The sequence below is a fragment of the Apostichopus japonicus genome, chromosome 20, assembly GCF_037975245.1.
Source record: "Apostichopus japonicus isolate 1M-3 chromosome 20, ASM3797524v1, whole genome shotgun sequence".
NCBI classification, from domain to species: Eukaryota; Metazoa; Echinodermata; class Holothuroidea; order Aspidochirotida; family Stichopodidae; genus Apostichopus; species Apostichopus japonicus.
In genome coordinates, this window is record NC_092580.1 from 25919553 (window position 1) to 25940035 (window position 20483).

General features: G+C 33.7%; 1 protein-coding gene across 10 annotated transcripts in view; it reads right to left on the bottom strand.

The window, feature by feature from the left end:
• Nucleotides 1-20483, bottom strand: part of LOC139961266 (fibroblast growth factor receptor 2-like) — an 80206-nt gene that overhangs the window by 55320 nt on the left and 4403 nt on the right. For 6 of the 10 annotated variants that reach the window (XM_071960358.1, XM_071960356.1, XM_071960353.1 and 3 more), the window contains 5 exons: nt 19668-19726; nt 19118-19402; nt 17298-17579; nt 17127-17144; nt 15623-15736 (listed from right to left, as the gene is read on the bottom strand). In XM_071960358.1, coding sequence (XP_071816459.1) covers nt 15623-15736; nt 17127-17144; nt 17298-17579; nt 19118-19402; nt 19668-19719 — 751 coding nt within the window. In that variant the 5' untranslated portion in view covers nt 19720-19726. Of the gene's footprint in view, nt 1-3956; nt 4744-6342; nt 6449-7188; nt 7286-8098; nt 8214-8788; nt 8909-9870; nt 10038-10845; nt 10957-12048; nt 12220-12370; nt 12487-13182; nt 13226-15253; nt 15287-15622; nt 15737-17126; nt 17145-17297; nt 17580-19117; nt 19403-19667; nt 19730-20483 lie in introns of those variants that run through there. The other 4 variants (XM_071960360.1, XM_071960361.1, XM_071960355.1 and 1 more) reach the window with 4 other exon arrangements.

Here is a 20483-nt window from a genome sequence, read left to right on the forward strand (position 1 = left end):
AATGAAAGAGGCAAGATAGGAAATACTTCGCAGTTACACCTTATTCGGGGACGCGTCACAGTAACTAATGAATTCCATGATACTTGTGCTGTAATTTTTTTCTTTTCATTGGAAAAAATGTTATAACTTTAACAAAGTTACGTTTTTAATGACATTCAAAAGGAAGTAATAATTGCCAGGTAGCAAACATTTGCACTGTATCACATTTTAACGGGTAAACCAACAAGACGAGTAAAGCTACACTGCATAGCATCTAATGGAGTACTGGGTTATTTTCAATCAACCATGCATATATCAAAATAGGGAACAAATGTTAAGTTGGGTTTAAAGTAAATCTTCACTTTAAGATAAGCTTTGCCTCGTATGTCACCGGAGTATCCCTAAATGCACGGTATAATATATTTATTATTAGTAGTAGTACTATTATTTTTTTTTTTTTAAGAAACACCCTATACCTCATCTGGTTAACCATATAAAGATTAACGAGTATATCTAACCCTTATTGGCAGTGAACTTACCAACAGACAGAGCGATGAGTATCTGAAAAACTGCAAGGCTGATAATGGTATCCATGGTGTTCTACGATAAACAAAAATTGTACAGTGTGAGTGACTATACATGGAGGAATATATTACACAGAAATAAGCGTCAGTGCATTGGAGAAATCAGTAGAGCCGGTTATTTGCGATAATGATAATAATTATGTATCGTAGCGAAAGAAGGAATTACTTGCAGTTATTCTGTGTAAGGTATCTAACAAGTTGGAAGAAACTTGTGACGAGAATTAACGTGAAATAGCAAAAACAAGGTCCGGTAATGTAGGAAGCAATGCCATTCTTCTCAAAACTCATAGATTTAATCAATCTAAAATGTGCCTATAATCTACAGTCTTAAATAATTGCAATAACTCATCATTGTAAGAACAGGGCGTTGGCCTCTGTCCCGTTATGTTATGACCCAAACAGATGTGTGTTATATTTATTTTTAGGAGATATTACTCCCTTAATCTGATAGATAATAGTAATTCTAGTCTCATACATGTAATACATTGCTCTGTTTCCGTCTGCAAACCTAATTTCTTAATTTATAGTGCGAATTCGACTGAAGTTGAAACAAATTATATTTTCGTGTGTACCATACTATTCCATTAACAATCAAGTGTGCGTGGTGATTGTATTACAGTAGAGGCATATACCACACACAACTTTATATGCAATTATCTTACCTTTCACCGTATTGCGACTCGCTGCTTTATTCTTCCATACATTTATCGCAGGCCTATATCCTTCCTTCTATATTTCCCATGACAAAGTTGTTCTGCACTGTGAGGATTTCTTCATCAGCAAAAATTTTGTTACGAGAATATCTTATCAAAATGTTAAGCAAATTGTATACTGTAGTCATTTATGTGTAGTGTTATATACGATAGTAACTATACCCGTAGACAGCTATTATGTTGTGGTTGTCTTGTAAATACCAAATGGAGAGTGAAAGGAAAAGTAAATCTCTATTTAATATGTGAAAAAATCACAAGAACAAGAAGTTTCGTTGCATCGTTGAAAGTGTCGTTAATCTAAGGATATTCATCCTTAAAGTTTACTATCATTATAACCGTTGTCTCTGATTTATATTGCTCTATAGTGTATTACTGTGACAATATCGCTAGTATAAACTAATGAATACAAAGGGGTTGATGTCTATGTTTATGATTGCAAAATAGCCGCCTCACAAGAAGTATGTCCTTTGGTAACTAGGAAGTAAGTTACCTAACTTTGCTTTCAAAGTAGAATATTAACAGTGATAACATAGAAAACCAATGCCGTCGGTAAGTCATGTGACGAATTTATATATTTTAGATTCAACATTTGCAAAACTGTATTCAATCACAAAAATGGAGTTATTTAATAAGAAAAGAAAAATGAAAACATTGAAACACGTGTAAGTGGATGATGTCATTATTATCTTGAAGATTTACTCCAATCTTTCAGTCTTAATTATCAAGAAACCTTAAACTTTGATATCTCCCAAGCGAAATAAGATTTTTTTATTATTTGGGTAACCTGCTCGTATAATGTATCTCTATTGGAAAAAACCCAAGATGATAATTTGTTTTGTGTCACGCTATCTTTTTTCTTTCCAACATTTAGCGGAGTGAACATCTTTCCATAGGAGAATATCACCAAGCCTATATTGTAATGTTTATGTGTCCAGTTAGCAGTATCAGTAGCACAGAGGATCATTCAACTGAAGTAAAAGTGTTGTAGCGTGTTTAAATAGGAAATCCTCAATCAAGGGTTAGAAAGTGTCCCGTTGCAATTTATAGGTCGTCTCTTACAGGACAAGAAGAATTACGTGGTTGATCGTTAAAAATAGGTTTTGGTGCATATGTAAACCACTAGGCAGAGACAAACTGGCAGAAATCAGTGCCGAGGACAAAGGTGGTCGTTACACCCACTCCCCTTCACGCCAATAACGCATTGATGGGGCCCTCGTTTCATCCTTCTTTCTAAATCATTCTGCCAATATGTAGTCCACTTTTGAGTACAACCTGGCTTACACGGCTACAGGCAAAGCTTTACAATTTACTCTCTGGCATGCGGTAATAGCACATTGATCAAACCTTTCATGCAAGTGTATTAAATTATGACTTGATTAGTAATATATTATGTAGGTTAGAAGGCACCCAATGTACCCTATTGCCTGAAAGCAATGCCTGATTGCCCAACCGACCATCAACAGGGCCAATGTAATTGCTTGCTACACATATCCCATGTAGATATAATAACAATTTCAGTTAATTTCTAGTTTCAACGTGAGAACTTTAAAAACAAAAACATCACATACAACAGGTAATTACAGTGCGCATAATGAAATATATACCATAATAATGAAAAAGGAACAGAGGTTATACAATAAAGAGTGTAAAGTTGTACTAATTAGTATAACTTTGTAACTAGTAAAGACATAGAACAGTTAAACTTTCGTTAATGGAATTAGATATCAATATCAATTTGTAGATAGATAGATAGATAGATAGATAGATAGATAGATAGATAGATAGATAGATAGATAGATAGATAGATAGATAGATAGATAGATAGATAGATAGATAGATAGATAGATAGATAGATAGATAGATAGATAGATAGATAGATAGATAGATAGATAGATAGATAGATAGATAGATAGATAGATAGATAGATAGATAGATAGATAGATAGATAGATAGATAGATAGATAGATAGATAGATAGATAGATAGATAGATAGATAGATAGATAGATAGATAGATAGATAGATAGATAGATAGATAGATAGATAGATAGATAGATAGATAGATAGATAGATAGATAGATAGATAGATAGATAGATAGATAGATAGATAGATAGATAGATAGATAGATAGATAGATAGATAGATAGATAGATAGATAGATAGATAGATAGATAGATAGATAGATAGATAGATAGATAGATAGATAGATAGATAGATAGATAGATAGATAGATAGATAGATAGATAGATAGATAGATAGATAGATAGATAGATAGATAGATAGATAGATAGATAGATAGATAGATAGATAGATAGATAGATAGATAGATAGATAGATAGATAGATAGATAGATAGATAGATAGATAGATAGATAGATAGATAGATAGATAGATAGATAGATAGATAGATAGATAGATAGATAGATAGATAGATAGATAGATAGATAGATAGATAGATAGATAGATAGATAGATAGATAGATAGATAGATAGATAGATAGATAGATAGATAGATAGATAGATAGATAGATAGATAGATAGATAGATAGATAGATAGATAGATAGATAGATAGATAGATAGATAGATAGATAGATAGATAGATAGATAGATAGATAGATAGATAGATAGATAGATAGATAGATAGATAGATAGATAGATAGATAGATAGATAGATAGATAGATAGATAGATAGATAGATAGATAGATAGATAGATAGATAGATAGATAGATAGATAGATAGATAGATAGATAGATAGATAGATAGATAGATAGATAGATAGATAGATAGATAGATAGATAGATAGATAGATAGACGGATGGATGGATGAATGGTGGGATGGATGGGTGTTGGGATGGATGGATGGTGCGATGGATGGATGGATATGTCGTATATATCGTGTATATCGTATATATCGTGTATATCGTATATATCATATATATTGATATATTGATATGAACATTAATAACTTCAAAAGTTTTAATATATTATACCATTTCCTTCATCTTTTCTCAACGGGGAGAGGTGTACCTCCTCGTAAGCCGGCTTTCTTTGTATCAAGTTTGAATACCGGCGCTATTATTCAATTGTACCTTAGTGCAGACGTGAATTGAACAAACACTGAAGAAATGATTATAATAACAATATATTACAGGAGTTCCATGTGTTAACTCTGAGAAACTTCATTTCTGGTCTAAATATACATCAAAATGTACCCTTTGATGTTTGAGGGAGGATACTCCCAGAACCCGTATACATGCAGGAAAATCGGTTTCAACGACCATGCATGACCACTGTTGTTTAGCGCTTTTAATCTACATCCACAATGTTTGATGGGGAATATGACAGTTTCCAGTCACCATCTTGTGTTTTTATATCAACTCTTCTAGACACCTCTAATAGGATGACGGGTGTACTCATTCTTATCCATAATCTAACCACTGTAGTGTTCAATGTTGAACTGCACATCATTCTGCAAAATGAGAGTGAAATCCATTATTCTTCGCAATCAATGAACACATAACCATTCAATAGATTGATATCATATTCGTTTAAAAGCCGTAAGAGCCGTACGTTAGTAAGTAATTAAGTAATTAAGTAAGTAAATAAGTAATTAAGTAAGTAAGTAAATAAGTAAGCAAGCTAGCAAGCAAGTAAGCAAGTAAGCAAGCAAGCAAGTGAGTAAGTAAAACTTTATTCCTCCATAAAAGGAAATTACGGTACTCGCAATTATCAATATACAAAAATATATAAACTTCATCTTAAACATTAATAAAAGGAAATTACGGTACTCGCAATTATCAATATACAAAAATATATAAACTTCATCTTAAACATTATGAATTGAAAAGGATTAAATAGGTTAAATGGATAAAAACAGTAATCATACCATTAAAAAGGCTAAACAATTAACGACTCAAGTTATAATTGCAGTATTATTGCACTGGGGGTGAAAAATTACGGTACCGATACGGTGCCAATACCTCTTTTAGTTAAGCTGTCTTGAAGGTGGTGATGGAAAGGGTGACTACAGTCACTCCACACTGTATCAAGCATGGATAGTGGAAGGCACTGGTAGACAGTGTCAACAGCAGACTGAGAACCCCAACAATGATATCAGCTTTCTTAATAATATCATCAATACGGGCCCTTTCTGATTTACTGACATTACCACCCCAGAAAATTAGACAATATCTCCATACTCCACAAAGAGTAGTTATAAAACATCTCTAACATTTATCAACGCACATTAAATAATGGCATTTTCCGAAGGCAATATAGCCTAGAATTAAACTTTCTGACTAGTATATCAATATAACCCCCTCCCCCCCCCCTCCCCAAGTCAATTGATTAATCAACACCCCTCCAAAATATTTGTATGGTAAAACACGTTCTACTTCATTACCTTTAATAATAACGGGCGGTGGTAAAATATCATTACGTCTAAATTCAATCATCATTTGTTTTGTCTTGGAGACATTATATGTATAAATATAGAGTCACAGTTATCAACGAATGACTGAAGCTGGCGCAGGTATGCCCTGTCATCATTACCATGGATGAGGCCAGCCATGGCGGTATCATCGGCAGACTTGATGACAGGACATCCCTCCTCCAGAGATCTGCAATCAGATATTAATAATGGGACCAGGACAGTCCCTTGTGGGGCCCCTGTATTAGACATAATATGATCTGAACGACAAGTGGGTCTAAGTTTAACATACCGTGTTCTCTTAGTGAGATACTGCATGATCCCAATTAATTAAACCATCTGAAATGTCCAATTTGAGAAGCTTAGAGACTAAATTATGCAGTTGTATAGTATTAAAGGCAGAAGAGAAATAATACAACAACATGAAACGCGCAGAAGTGGTAGAATGTTTTAGGTAAGAGTATAACTTGTAGAGAATTAAAATGATGGCATCTTTACAGCTACGAAATGTGCAGGGAACCTAATAAACAGTTCCGACATCTATGGAAATAACCCACTTATTACACACTTAGTTGTTTAGACCATCCGAAATGTGAAGGTACCGATCAATATATGAAAGAGAGCAGGCATCCATTATACCTTGTTTTTTGCTGCAGTTGTAATTCTGTCAAATATTTCTTTGATACTGCTTATTGTAGGGCGATCTTCAAATTTTGTAGCTAGGCACGATTTCATCAAAGAACACCTGAAAGAAAGTTTTTTTTTGTGAAATAACTTGTTGTAGATCAAACTCTGTCTTCTTCATATTAAAATATTGATGCAAATATTGATGAAAAATTTCAGACTTGATATGTTAGCATTTACTTTACGACAATAAAGAAACGTTAGGTGCTAGTGATGTTCTTTAACTATTCCGGTTTTCAAAATATTCATCTTTAAACATTTTAAAATATTTAAAATATGCCGTATCTCTGAAATGTTCATTTAAATCTACATTGATAATGTCATCGGCTCCTCGATACAAGCGTAAATTTTTATATATCACCCATTGTTTAATAGCTTCTAACAACTCTACCAAGAAAAATATGTGTATTTAAATGTATACAAACAACAAAGCATCATTGGATGGTGTTAAGTACCATTTGTCCTTGAAACTGTGTAATACATTATAAACATTTCCTTTGAGCCACGACAGTCTTATGTTTGACCATCTGAGGAACTGGGCCGAATGATCTGTTTAAAGTATACTGTATAATCCTGTCACTTTACTTAACTAACCTCAGCAGGTTTGAAGGGTTATGTTCCAAAAGTTAAAAGTGTTATATAGGAAACCATCCTGGACTGATAACAGTGGCTTTTCACGGTCCGCAACACATCGAAATGAATTTTGAGCCTTAAGTCATCCTTTTAAGCAGTAACAACAAAGTAACGGTATCGTAAATGAATAAGATATTTACATTGTTCATTAGATGTCCAGTAACTTACATATTGTCAGGATAGTTACATTGTTGGCTGAGAGCATTAATTTTCTTGAGCATATTCACTTCACCCTGTGATATGCTTCTACGCAGTGAGTCTAACCCTGAGAAGTCAATATAAAGATGAAGATGGAGATATGAATTTCATGTTCTGACCAACTTTCCTAAACCACTATGAAAGAGATGCTCCGCAGGCAGGCATAAGGTCATTAGCTTAAGGCGGTGTTTTCTTACATTACAATCCAGGGTGTAAATAAGCACTTGAAATATGTGTGCTCTGCCCTGTATTTAGGAATTCTCTTCTTCCAAACTCTAAATACATTTTGTTTGATCTGATCTTATTTTGGCAAGATAAACCCGTCATTGAGAAATTACTAATTTCACTCTCGGTCATGTGGTGTCATTGTAATGACACACCAAAAGCGTTGTCTTCCTTTACAGTTGTATTGATAAATTGTTCCTAAATTGTGATGCAGTAGGAACATTCTAGTAAATTCTGAAGTTTATTTGAATTCAAGGTTTCATGAAAAAGCAAATATGAAAAGAGTGTATTTTCTCTTCTGTGAATAACAGATTTGGCATATTCCTAAGAAAACAAAATGTTCATTTGAAGCAGTTTCATTTAGTATTAATACAACATATCATTGAGAGCATTTGGCATTCAACTTATTTCCTACCATTTTTATTTTTTACTTTTTTTTTCATTAAAGTTTGATATATTTATTCCATTACTGTCATCAGCTATGCCAAGAAACCCTTTCTTTCACAGTGTTTGTTTGACTCAGCACTATATTCCGGTAGGATAAAATCTTCAGGCCCTCTCATACTTTATGCATTTACCTTCATACGCTTTTTACTTTAGATAAGCAGTCTATCCTCTCTTGAAGTTCTTGCGAACTAGAAATATTGTAACTTACCACCAAAGAATATTTCCAATAATATAATCCCAATAGCCCAGACATCGCTAGCTGCTTGGTATGTTGAACTAGACGATCTGACTTCAGGTGGTAATATCCATTTCGTGTCTGCGTCCTACATCAAAGTTAAAAGAATGTTGTCCGAAGAAGTTGCTCGTTTTTGGTTTGTGTTTCTTATTTTCTTCGCGAAAATGATAATTAAATATATTAAATAAACACAGTTAAATACGAAATGTCCTTTCAAATGTACCATTCTTTTGTCACTTAATCAAATGATGTTATAAATATGAAATTCTTACATTTGGATTTGAATAATTAATGAAGATTAATTTGGACTTTTTTCGCTGGGATTATGAAGCCATTTATCTTTTCATTTTCAATTCCTCGTAAGAAGAAATTTGTTGCTTTGTTTTCTTGAACCACTGAAGGCTTTTCATCCTATATTGTGAAATATTTTACACAATATTTTAAATAAGATGTTGCCTTATGAGTACTGCATTTGTCCATTTTGTTATATAACCAGGTGTTTTAGTTATTGTAGATCTGTATATGTTATAAAAAGCTTTCATATGAAATATAATTTCATAGAAAGTGCCAGTTGCATGCATGTAATTGACCATAGACAAGTCCATGCAAATGTGAAGTGTCTCCACACATCACAACAGTCCACATTGACAATTACTACAATACCTTCTTGATATACAGATCTAGAAACTTCGACACTTTCCGTCTGAGACAAAAATCGTAGAGTTTACAAAAGCCAAAGCTATTGACGTATACACGGCTGGCACGCAGACCTGGGTGACAACACTGAAGTTTAAAACAAAGCAAGAAAAAGTTAAACTAAACATACAAATTAAAGAACTTCAGTATTAGCCACAAATTTGAACATTCTTTAGTTACCTTCTGGCAAGTTTTGACTTTCCTAAGCATTCTTAGACAACTGGGTTCAGACTCGTCAATGAAATATCTAATTGAGGAAATCTGCCTTGAAGTTGGCAGTGCAAAAAAAAACTGTTTGGAATTTGAGCATGAAAACAAATTATTTGACCTTCTAGAATAACAAGGAGCTATACTGATGGCTTATTACTATCCTGTTTCAGGGTATTAAAAGCATACGTTAGTTGATAGTGGTTGTTGCACTGATCACCTGGAATTAACTGATAAATAAATTAATAAAACCATGCAGTGTGCAGGCGGATTTCTGGTGGGTAAGGAAACCTCAACAGCATCGGAGTAAACTTGTTGAAAGTTATAAACTAGCGATAGGTAATTCAGTTTGATTCTTCCTAACCTCTTTTGAAATGCTTTATGAATAGTAGCAATCTTTGGTACTTCTGGAAGTTCAGAATAAGTGGTTTCAGGCGAGCAGAAAAGTAGTTCCATAGAGAAGGAGTTACAAAATATATTATGTAATATTATGCGACCACAAAAAAAATTGAAATTTTCGTGGTTTCTCCAAATCCAAACGAAAATGCCTTTTTTTTTTCTTTCTTTTTTTTTTGTTGGTGTTCCATAATTGAATCATCTATGACACCTATCGCGTTTATCCACCGTCTTTTCCTATAACATGCGTACACAGTGCAAGTTATACACGTCACTGGGGGAAATAATTCTGAACATGAATACAGAAAATATAGTTTCATATATCCACATCGAATGTTTCGTAGCAAACGAGAATATTATTGAATCCAGACAGAGAAAAACAACTGAACAGCTTTTGTTTGTGTTTACTTCATTGTTTGTGGAAATAGAATTTTAGCATAGTTTACCTCATTCTTTGCCAGATATTCCATTCCCTTTATAATATCGAAGGCATATGCCGTTTTCTGATCATTAGAGTTAGTACCTGCAGCTGAAGAGTAGTTGGTATTCTCAGATACCAAGCACTGGGCTAAATTGGCCATCTCAAAGTTGTCATATACTATGTACAGAATACCTGTTAAACGCCAAAAGAGAATTTTATAAACATAATAAATAATAAAATACAAAAAAAGTCAAATAATCGCAATCCTGTTCAAGTAACAGACAGACTTTCGAGTTTCGACGTAGGATTGACATGGATCCGTTGAATGGCTTTTGTACATACTTGTTACCTTCCACATTCTTATACCTTAAAGGGTTGGTTCAGTTGTCATACATGTTTATGTTATATAAAAGAGGACAATACATTAAACACAATGGTGAAGAAACTGTTCAAATATCTTTTTCGGTTAAAGAGATATTCAAGTGTAAAGTTTTATCAGATTGTGTAGAAAATGCTGAAATCTGACTAGCTGTATTGTCACATCCTCACATTCCTGAAAAGTCTTTGTTTTTTTTCTCTAAATATTTTGTGAGATTTCATGACTTTCAACCAAAAGATATGTCAGGATATCTCGTATTTGTCAAAGGAAGTATTTAAGATTAATCATCTGAAAATTTTTTGATTATATTATTTTCAAATGTGTTAAATCATTTTTAAAGAAATATATTCACAAATGTTAAGGAAGTGAGGATGTGACGTCACACCCTCACAGTTTGTCTTTCTACACCAGTCGTTTTCAGAAAAATTTTGATATCTGCAAAACATATCTCCTTAACAGTGTATGCTATCATGGTAGTTTTTTCACCGTTCTTTTTTTGTCTTTTTGTGCTCTTTCTTACGAAATAGATATGTCAAACACCTGAACCAATCTTTTATAACATTTGACATTGTCCTATATAAAGACTGGCTGTCTCACAAATCAGAGAAGTGAGCATCTTACCTCCATGCTTACAATACCCGATCGTCTGTAAAAGGTTGGTATGATCAGGAATGGACAGTTTCGGAGTACTACAGCTCTGCCAGAGTTGTTTGGTTTCGTCAGAAGCGTTTGCTTTTGCAAAAAAAATGAAGTTCATAGTTGAAAAAGTTTTTACATTTCGTTCATATCATAAGAGTAGGATTAACCATTGAAACAGAGCCCGGGATAAGTGTCTCGGAACTAGAAGGCCTTCAAAACTAATCAAATGAGGAATAAGGTTAAAAGTGGATCTATTAATGATATCGCATTTAATAAACATATTGTTTTGCCTCTTTAGCATACGTTCCTATAATTACGGAGTACAACATGTTATATATATATGGACCACATGCTTATGTTACACTTTATCGATACTTAAGTAAACCCAGAGTTATATATATATATTAGCCACGAAGATAGAAATGTTTAAACGTTATACAGAATATGGACCACATGCTTATGTGACATTTTATCGATACTTAAGTAAACCCAGAGTTAGAAGAATAGTACAAAAAGGCAATATATATATATATTACTCAGAAGCTATAACATGGCTCTTTGCACTGCATCCCATTGCGCATACACAATATTCACAAAAATTAACTGCGCCCTTTGATAAAACGAAGCCTGCCTTGCTTGGGACCCCAACCCAGGGACCTAAAAAAGGGAAACCGGTCAGGCATGGCGTAACCTATCCTTTCCACGAATACACGGTAATCTTGAATTAAGAGCCTTTTTGTACTATTCTTCTAACTCTGGGTTTACTTAAGTATCGATAAAGTGTAACATAAGCATGTGGTCCATATTCTGTATAACGTTTAAACATTTCTATCTTCGTGGCTCATGTATTCGTCACTAACTTGAAGTATCATGAAATAAGTCAACACCAAATTACCAAATCACCAAATTACATTGCACGTAACCTTATACGGAAGCAATTGATATTGGTATTGAACGTTAGGATTTTATCTTTGACAAATTTCGGCATAAAATTGTACTTCATGAAAAAGTTACCATATTTGTAGTCAGATATATTCATTTGCTTCAGATTTTAATGTACATTTGCCAATGTTAAAGGTATTCTGCATTGATTTTGATAACACTGCTAATGTATTCATATGCACTATTTATATGATTTATCATGAAAATAGTTTTTTTTAAATCCATAGTAAATGTTAAACATACCATCAACATACGATATCATAACATCCTTTTTACTACCCTGGGGTAACACGACGCTGCCTTTCCATAGTAATATAATTTTTGAAGTGTTCAAACTGGAGATAAAGTGAATCATGTCCCGTTCAAGTACTTGGTCTTTCAGTTGATGTTTTGTATCTACGACGAGATCATAATCTGAGTAATATAGAAAGCATGTATGTACGGTAATCATCATCGAAACTCAAATATTTGTTGTAAAAAAACAAACCAGGTCCACCGCCAAGCCCCCCCCCCCACCCCACCCTCCCTTCCCACCTCACACATACACAGAAACATTCACATTTACCATGGAAACTAGCACTATCTTTTTCTTCACTTGGAAAGGAACCACCGTCTCCATAAATGATGCCTGTGTCTTCATATATTGCTTCTTCGTTACGCCGGCTCGGCATTTCTATAGTTCTAAAAGGAACAATTATATGAACATTATATGTTATTTATCTATATTGCACTGTTTATCTTCTTTCCTATTTCGTCGTGTTCCTATGATTAATATTTTCCCGGCATTGAAGCAGGTGTTTATGTACGATGGAACTGGATTATAAAAAGGATACTTCGGTAATTTTTGAAAATGTATTTTTCTTAATTAAAAAAAGTAAGTAAACATAATCGATTTTTTACTTATTAAATACCAGTTGAAAAAATTCTTCAGTGAACCCTGTACTGTCACTTTACATGTATCTTTTGTGGTGTTATCTTCTAATCTATCAGTAGAAATGAAAGTACATCAGCTAATTTCAATGCCGGATCGAAATACGTTTACTAATTGCTACTTGAAAGTGAAGCTTCTTAATAGAAACAAATAAAGTTAACATAATCAATTCTTTACCGATAAAATATCAGTTGAAAGTTCTGCAGCGCATTTAATAGATTAATTTACATGTATCTTTAATGGTTTTGTTATCTTCTAATTCATTAGCAGAACTGAAAGTACAGTAGCTAATTTCAATGCCGGATCGTAATAAGTTTACTAATTGCTACTTGATAGATAAGCTCGTGTTATCCATTTTTAGTTTCAATAGCGTTACGAATAAATTTCATTTGTTACTTATTTTATGCTATCATTATTCGAATGCATAGTTTACAGATTGTGCGTACGTTTGCTGGTGATCTTGTCCGTTGATTTGATACTGCCAAGAGTCTGTTAGGAAAGAAGTTAAATTTAGATCGAGTATGTTCAGTTCGCCAGGCAAACTACTTAATATATATATATATATATATATATATATATATATATATATATATATATATATATATATAAAGAACGACATGTTTCGAAAGTAGCGACTTTCATCATCAGGTTACAAACGCAAAATGAACAAGTAATAGCAAACAAATGTACACTAGCAATAACGCACAAGGACAAGTAGATTAACTCAACAAAGATAACACTGGACAGTCAAGCTGTTTGTTGAGATTAGGTTTATCCCAATTGATATGTAGGCTTACTTTGATCCTAAGCTGGAGTTTAGTGGGAACTGAGTCGATAATTTTGAATGAGATGTTGTCACATAGCCGCTTACAGTTGGGAAATTAGCTTAGTGTTTGTAAATATGTGAATTCTTATCGGTTTTTAGATGCTCAGAAATCCGTGTAGAAAGGTGCCTATGGGTTCCCCCTATACAACAAGCATTACAGCCTGTGCAGATGAATTTATAGACCACACGAGATTTAAGGTATGATGGAATCATGTCTTTTACTACACACATATTTCGAACTTTAAATGAGATAAACACTAATTTAATATCAATGTCTGTACAATGCGAGTTGATCAACTAACTTTGTTCTGAGCATGACCAGAAAATTTACCAATGTACGGGAGCTTGTAAAATCTAGTAATGTGAGAAACCGGGTCAATGATATTTTCCGGTGACACCTTGTTTTGTACATACGATTTCACAACTTTGTCAATTAAGTGAGAGGGGAACTGATTTTTGCCGAGTGTGGACATAAGTCCTTTTAGGTCTAGGTCAAATCCTTTCCAAAAGTTGTTGACCTTGTACATGCTATCCACTAGCCTTTAATGAGACCAATTTTGTAAGAATACGGAATGAAACTGAGTAACCCTGAGTACGTGGGCTTATGATAAAAGGAAGTGTTGCAATGACCAATGTTGCTGACAAGCACATCCCAAAAAGGTAGCGTACTGTCTTTTTGCTTCTCAATAGTGAATTTTATGTTAGGGTGCCGGGTATTGATAAACTGAAGGAAATTGATGGCTCCACCATCATTTCGGAAAAGACAGAAAATATCGTCAACATATCTGCGGTAGTGATAAGGTTTGGATGGGGCAGATGAATCATTCAGAAATTGTTTCTCCAAATTACCCATGAAGAGATTTGCCAACACCGGTGCTAATGGTGAACCCATTGCCAGACCGTCCACTTGATCATAGTAATTACCATTGAATAAAAAAAATGCGTTTGGGAGGTAGCAAACATGAATAGTTTCTGGAGATCCCGCCTTTCAATATCAATGCCTGGATTGTTATGCATTATGGCATCGATTGCAATATCAACAGTTTCAAAAAGTGGGATGTTGGTAAATAAACTAACTACATCGTATGATACCATGTAATGATCAGATATGTCCATACATGTCATTTCCTGGACAAAAGAGAAAGAATCCTGAGTGCAATAATCGAGACTTATGTTGGGTGATATAAGATCACTCAAACTATATATATATATATAGTATATATATATATATATATATATATATATATATATATATATATATATATATATATATATATACATATATACATATATATATATATATATATATATATATATATTAACTAATGTGTCAACTCGCAATTAGTTTATTGGGTCTTAATGTAATAAGATATACGCACAACGTTCTGTGCGAACTCTTTGAAGTTTTGCTTGTTCCAAAATAGTGTAATCAATTGTTAATTAGCATAATATCCAATGAAAATGACAACTTAATCCTCTTTAATATGCTAATCAGACTAGGCTAAAGGTACATCTGTAAAGTGTGTAAATCATGGCGATTAATTACTGAGCCCATACGACGTTGGACTTTATCTGGAATAGATACATCTGTTGTCGTATTTCAGTCAAACAATCTAACTTTATATCTTCAAATTCAAACATATTTAATTTGATCTTGGTACTTTAAAGACAGTATTGCCGTGCAGCTTTACCGTTCATTAAAATCTTTGGCTTCATACATATAGCTGTAAAACAAGGAAATATTAATAATAAACTGAAGTTAGGTACACACTTACTTGCTTGAATGGAATTTCATGTTATATGTTGTATTCCCGTAACCAGAAATAATGCAATAAGTTACTCATTCATTATAATTACTGTCATTTCATCAATGGTCACTTGAAACTTACAACGCCCTATAAATATAAACATTTCCTTTCTTTAACCTCATTGTTTTCATGTTAAAGGCTAACTATATGGTATTGTTTTCAGCGCAACTGGTAAATAGGCGTAGTCGAAAGGATATACGCATTATAATTCAAAAGCGCTGTTCTTGCGAAACTACCACGTTGTATACTTACTGAACCGTGTCTTACATATCGCTATCATGCATACCGTCAGTACAATAACCACTAAAAGCGCTCCCGAAGTTGATGTAGCAACGATTAGTAATTCTTTTGTGCCGTATGTCTCCACTGGGAAAGAAAATGCAAAACCAGGATCTAATTCTCGTTGTCTTACTTGGGTCATTTCGCATAACTGGTATAAGTAGATACGATTGCTTGATTTAGTACTCAGAGTCGCGCAAAGAGCATATTTAAACTCCTACTCATATAAAGAAAAATTCTACTTGTATCACAACTGCTAGGCACTTCAGACAACGAGTACATATTATGCTTACTTGTCATTGTTCACGATTATTATATTGTAGCATTAATTTCGAAACGTACCATGAAAAAAAATATAAATCTTCTATTATATAAAACATAGTTTTGTAAAGCGTGCGCTATAAGTAAGTAGATATCATAGTTGTAAATGTACTCACAAAGGCAAAAAACGTGCAAAGATAATCTGTTGATTTAGTCATCACTTGTTAACTATCCACATTCTGTTCACATAAACGTGAGACAGCAAACACTTAACTTAAAAATGATATTTATTAGCATCAAAAGAAACACCGTGGGATGGATGAAATGAACCAGATTTGCATTAATTTGAATATGATGTGTAAATGATGTTCGACGTGGAAAGATATATATATCATAGAAAGGAGAAAGAAGCCTATACTTTCGTTATAAAGTCCAGTTAATGTGTATAGGACATCAATGGTTTACTCTATGCACCAACTCTTAACAAAATAAATATAGTGCAGCGCAGCGATTAATTAGTATTTCATAGTGTTACAATAGGGTTAGTATTATTAAAACTTCCAAATTATAGCCCTTATAACTTTTAAAAGAGATGCCTACAGAGAAAAAAAACAGCAATCAAACAACAGAGAACCACTCAGTGAAAAGCAAAATGAAATGAAGTCAAGGTCTATGATTTACCCATCGTGCAAATTTTAATCGCATTATCAGGCTCAGAATTCTAAAAACCTACATTTGTTTTTCCGATGTACTAATTGCTTTTCGAAGTTAGCATAAACAATTCTAATACCTAAATGTTGTTGACCTTTCAGCCAATATTAGTACTTACCATATAGCACTCCTATGATAGTACATGTGTTTTCATTCTGTGTTTTGTATACTTTATTGGCACCTATATTTGTTATGGGTTACTCGAGATTTTCTTCAACAATAAGTAACTTAACAAATGACTCATTTAATTTATCTTGCCTCTGTGCGTTGTTCCTACAAAGTCATCTCAGCCAATGTATATACACTACCATTTTTTCGTAGAGAGCATGCCTTCTTAACTCTTTCCCACTGTTCTAGTTATTGTTATTAATTATTAATTTATAGGTTAAACCGTGGTCAAGTCGAATCCATGTTAGTAGTTTGTCATTCCATTCCATACTAAATGTGCTTCCGTGATATGTTAATAAGCCCATTTGTGTATAGAACATGAAAAGAAAGCACCTACCACTTTTCCATTTATTTACTGTATCAAAAGAGAAAAAACACCACAGTTTTACATATTTTACAATAATAAAACCCTTTCCAGCAGTCCCAGGTGTACAGAAAACAAGTGAAAAAATATGAATAACATATCATTTTCTAAGATAAATCAAACAATTAGGATAGACAAACTTACCTTGCAAAGACACGCTCTTTGATGTATTTCCCAAAGTACATGATATGAATATGCCATATTTAAAAATTGTTATATTTAATGTAGATATAACATCTATATCGAGACCGATAAGTTTATATTTAGCTTTATCTGAAGATGGAGTTTCATCGTTGATTTTCCATGTTAATTTTCTTTGCAGTGGAGTTTGATCACTGTAGCACTGGAAGCTTTGGTCTGTTGACTCGTTCACGTCTAAGAAAGATGGACATATCTCCGAATTACAGAGGAGAGTTATCGTTGGATCTGCGAATAGAAAAGGGTTAGCGGTTGTAATCAGTTAGGACGGGGCAACAGGATCAACGGCACCGAATGCCCTGTAACCCCCCCCCCCCCCCCACCACCCCTGCCAACATATATGGGCCCCACATAGTTCGACATCAAAATCACGTTTTAAAACTATGGGTGATATAATATGTAGGCCTAAAAAGGTCGTACAAGATAGAAACTGCGACAGTCTCATTACGATATTAATTCCCGGGATGTGTTTACATGATGTTCAGTAAAACTCCAAAGAAACACAAATCCCTGTAGCTCATCGGCCTAACTCAATTTACTACTGTAGTAATGTCTAAAGCAGGATACATTACAGCGCTGTCGTTACTCGTGATCTAGCGTTAGCTAACTAAAAAGAACCTGCTAACATGCTCGAATATGGTTACGCTGAAAAGGTCGGACAGTTCCATACATTCCTTGCGTATGTACAGAAGTACAAAATTATTGTTTTGCTTGCTATAAAAGAAAGATATTAAAATCAAGAGGAAAGCCTTTACTCATCAAACTAACGTCAACATTCACTCTAAGCATATTTGACATTCCCAACAGAGGAACCTAAAGCTAAGTGGCTGATCCATAATTTCTAAAATCTTAAAAAGTTTGGCAAATATTTTACCAAACCGGATGCATCCACTTAATTTTGGGTAAAACTATCCCCATACCCCGCACCCGTAAAAACAAGGGCAACGGGGACAAATTTGATCGATAACAAAATTTTCGGGCAATTAAATTAGTTTAAGTTGGGTAATTTGACTTGTTTTGGTAAATACATACGTACCTAGTTTTTGCCCATTTTCTATATAAAGAGGACCGAAAATAGTGCTACATAAGAAAACATCGGTAAAAGTAAGAAAAAACTCGAGGGCGAAAAGTGCATGCTAAACGGGTTTAACGTCTGAATCTGTTATTTGTTTTGAACAAAATCATGCTTTTAGTACCAAAAATATTTTAGAAGAGGAAGGGGAATCTGTGTCTAATAAACCGGGCATTTTATAATTGCTCACAACATATATGCTCACAAACTACTAGGATTCTGTGTGATAATATATGGTAATTTTGTTTAAATGATAAAATATTTAACAGGCTGCAGCCTTACTGGAAAATGTGTATCGATGAAATACAATGAACTATATTCACTGAGCCTTAATACATGACTTATCTGGCAACAAGCTTTAGCATGCAACCATATCTTGGACAAATTGTTGAAAATTGTGTTTCAGGGAGGATGCTGCTGGACTCGTTCATTTCATGTGTGAATTTAACATCGATAGGCCCAGCTGACATAGGAGAAACTATCCATCTTTGTGACAATGAAAAAAAACATAAAATGAATGTTCTCTGGGTATTAGTGAGCTAACAACTAAAGGATTTCTTTTTCTAATCTCCAACGCAACTTTTTTTCTCTTGTCATTTGTTTTGGTATATAATACTTCATAGAGTATATATAGCGTAGACAAAAACCTATATCCTCTTTTGCTTCATACATTAAAATCGAACGAGGCACTCACCTTTCATATCTAGCATATAGGTCTTGATGGTAATGTCCCCAAAAGCACATGTGTAGTTTCCAACGTTACCACTATAGAAGTTCGTAATCTTTAGATATGAAAAAGTAGTATTGGTGACCTCACCATATACATTATCAACCATTTCCGGAGGAAGGCCGTCAGCGTAAAATACTTTTCGTTGAAACCACCATATTGGCTTACGAGAAGAGTTATTTTTGGAACTGCAGTTCAAGAACACAGAGTTTCCACGCACGACGGTGATATTTTGAACTGATGTAGACACACCTATCGAGCATAAAACACAACAGTTGTAATTATCGTAAGAATACATACTTGTGATAACAATTTGGAATACACACAGGCTTTTGGCCATCGTGTGTGTTATTCCTGTTTTCAATGACTTGCTAATTCATGACTTCTTAATTTTGATTGAGAAGAGAATGAATTGCGGATTCCATCTTTAAAACAATAATAACCATATGAAACCATTAAATAATACGTAAATGAAATTCACAATTAAATAAAAGTAACGAAATTTCTTTTTACTCACCTTCTGTGAGACCAAGTAATCCATACAAGCATAGGATCGTGTAAAACAGCATTGTGAGCCTGTTATTGTGTTCAATGATGGCCGTAATAAGAAAGATTGCACAATATAATTAATAAACAAAAATAATAATAATAATAATAATAACCATCGTCATACATTTGATTCATTATTTTTAAAGAATATATACAAATATGGGTCAATGCATCAGTTATACAGCGGCTTTTCCCTTTTTTGCACTGTACCATATCAATATGTTGTTTCCACCACTGAATCAACGTTACCAATATGCTTACCACAAAGTTATTCCTTTATTATGCTCAAATCTATTGCTAGAACGTTATTCGAATCAGCGACCCCCGTTTTACAATTACAGCTTTCTTCCAACTAAGCTTCCAGCCCCTAGTTTGTGGCGATCCCTACCAGCGCCGCTTCCATGAATTTGCAAGGGGGGAGCACATTTTGTGATTGATATTGGGGAAGGGCTTAAGGGGAGGGGTGTCCCTCTCCCCTTTGAGAAATTTTTGAACAATTGATGGTCCTTAGATGCAATCTGGTGCAATGTTTTCCCAGTTTCATCATTATCATATGATATCATATTATCAGCATATTTTGTTTCCGGTTTGAATTATTCTTTTACATGTTCGATCTTTTACACATTATATCAGAAACACAAACATAGTGCTCTTTTACAATTTTTCCAGTAGGACGATTCTTGTTTATTTTCCAATGTCTGGACTTTAATACATTTGACGAACTTAACTGATGGGCAATATAAACTTTCATATTGAGCAGTGTCATAATTATTTATATGAAGTG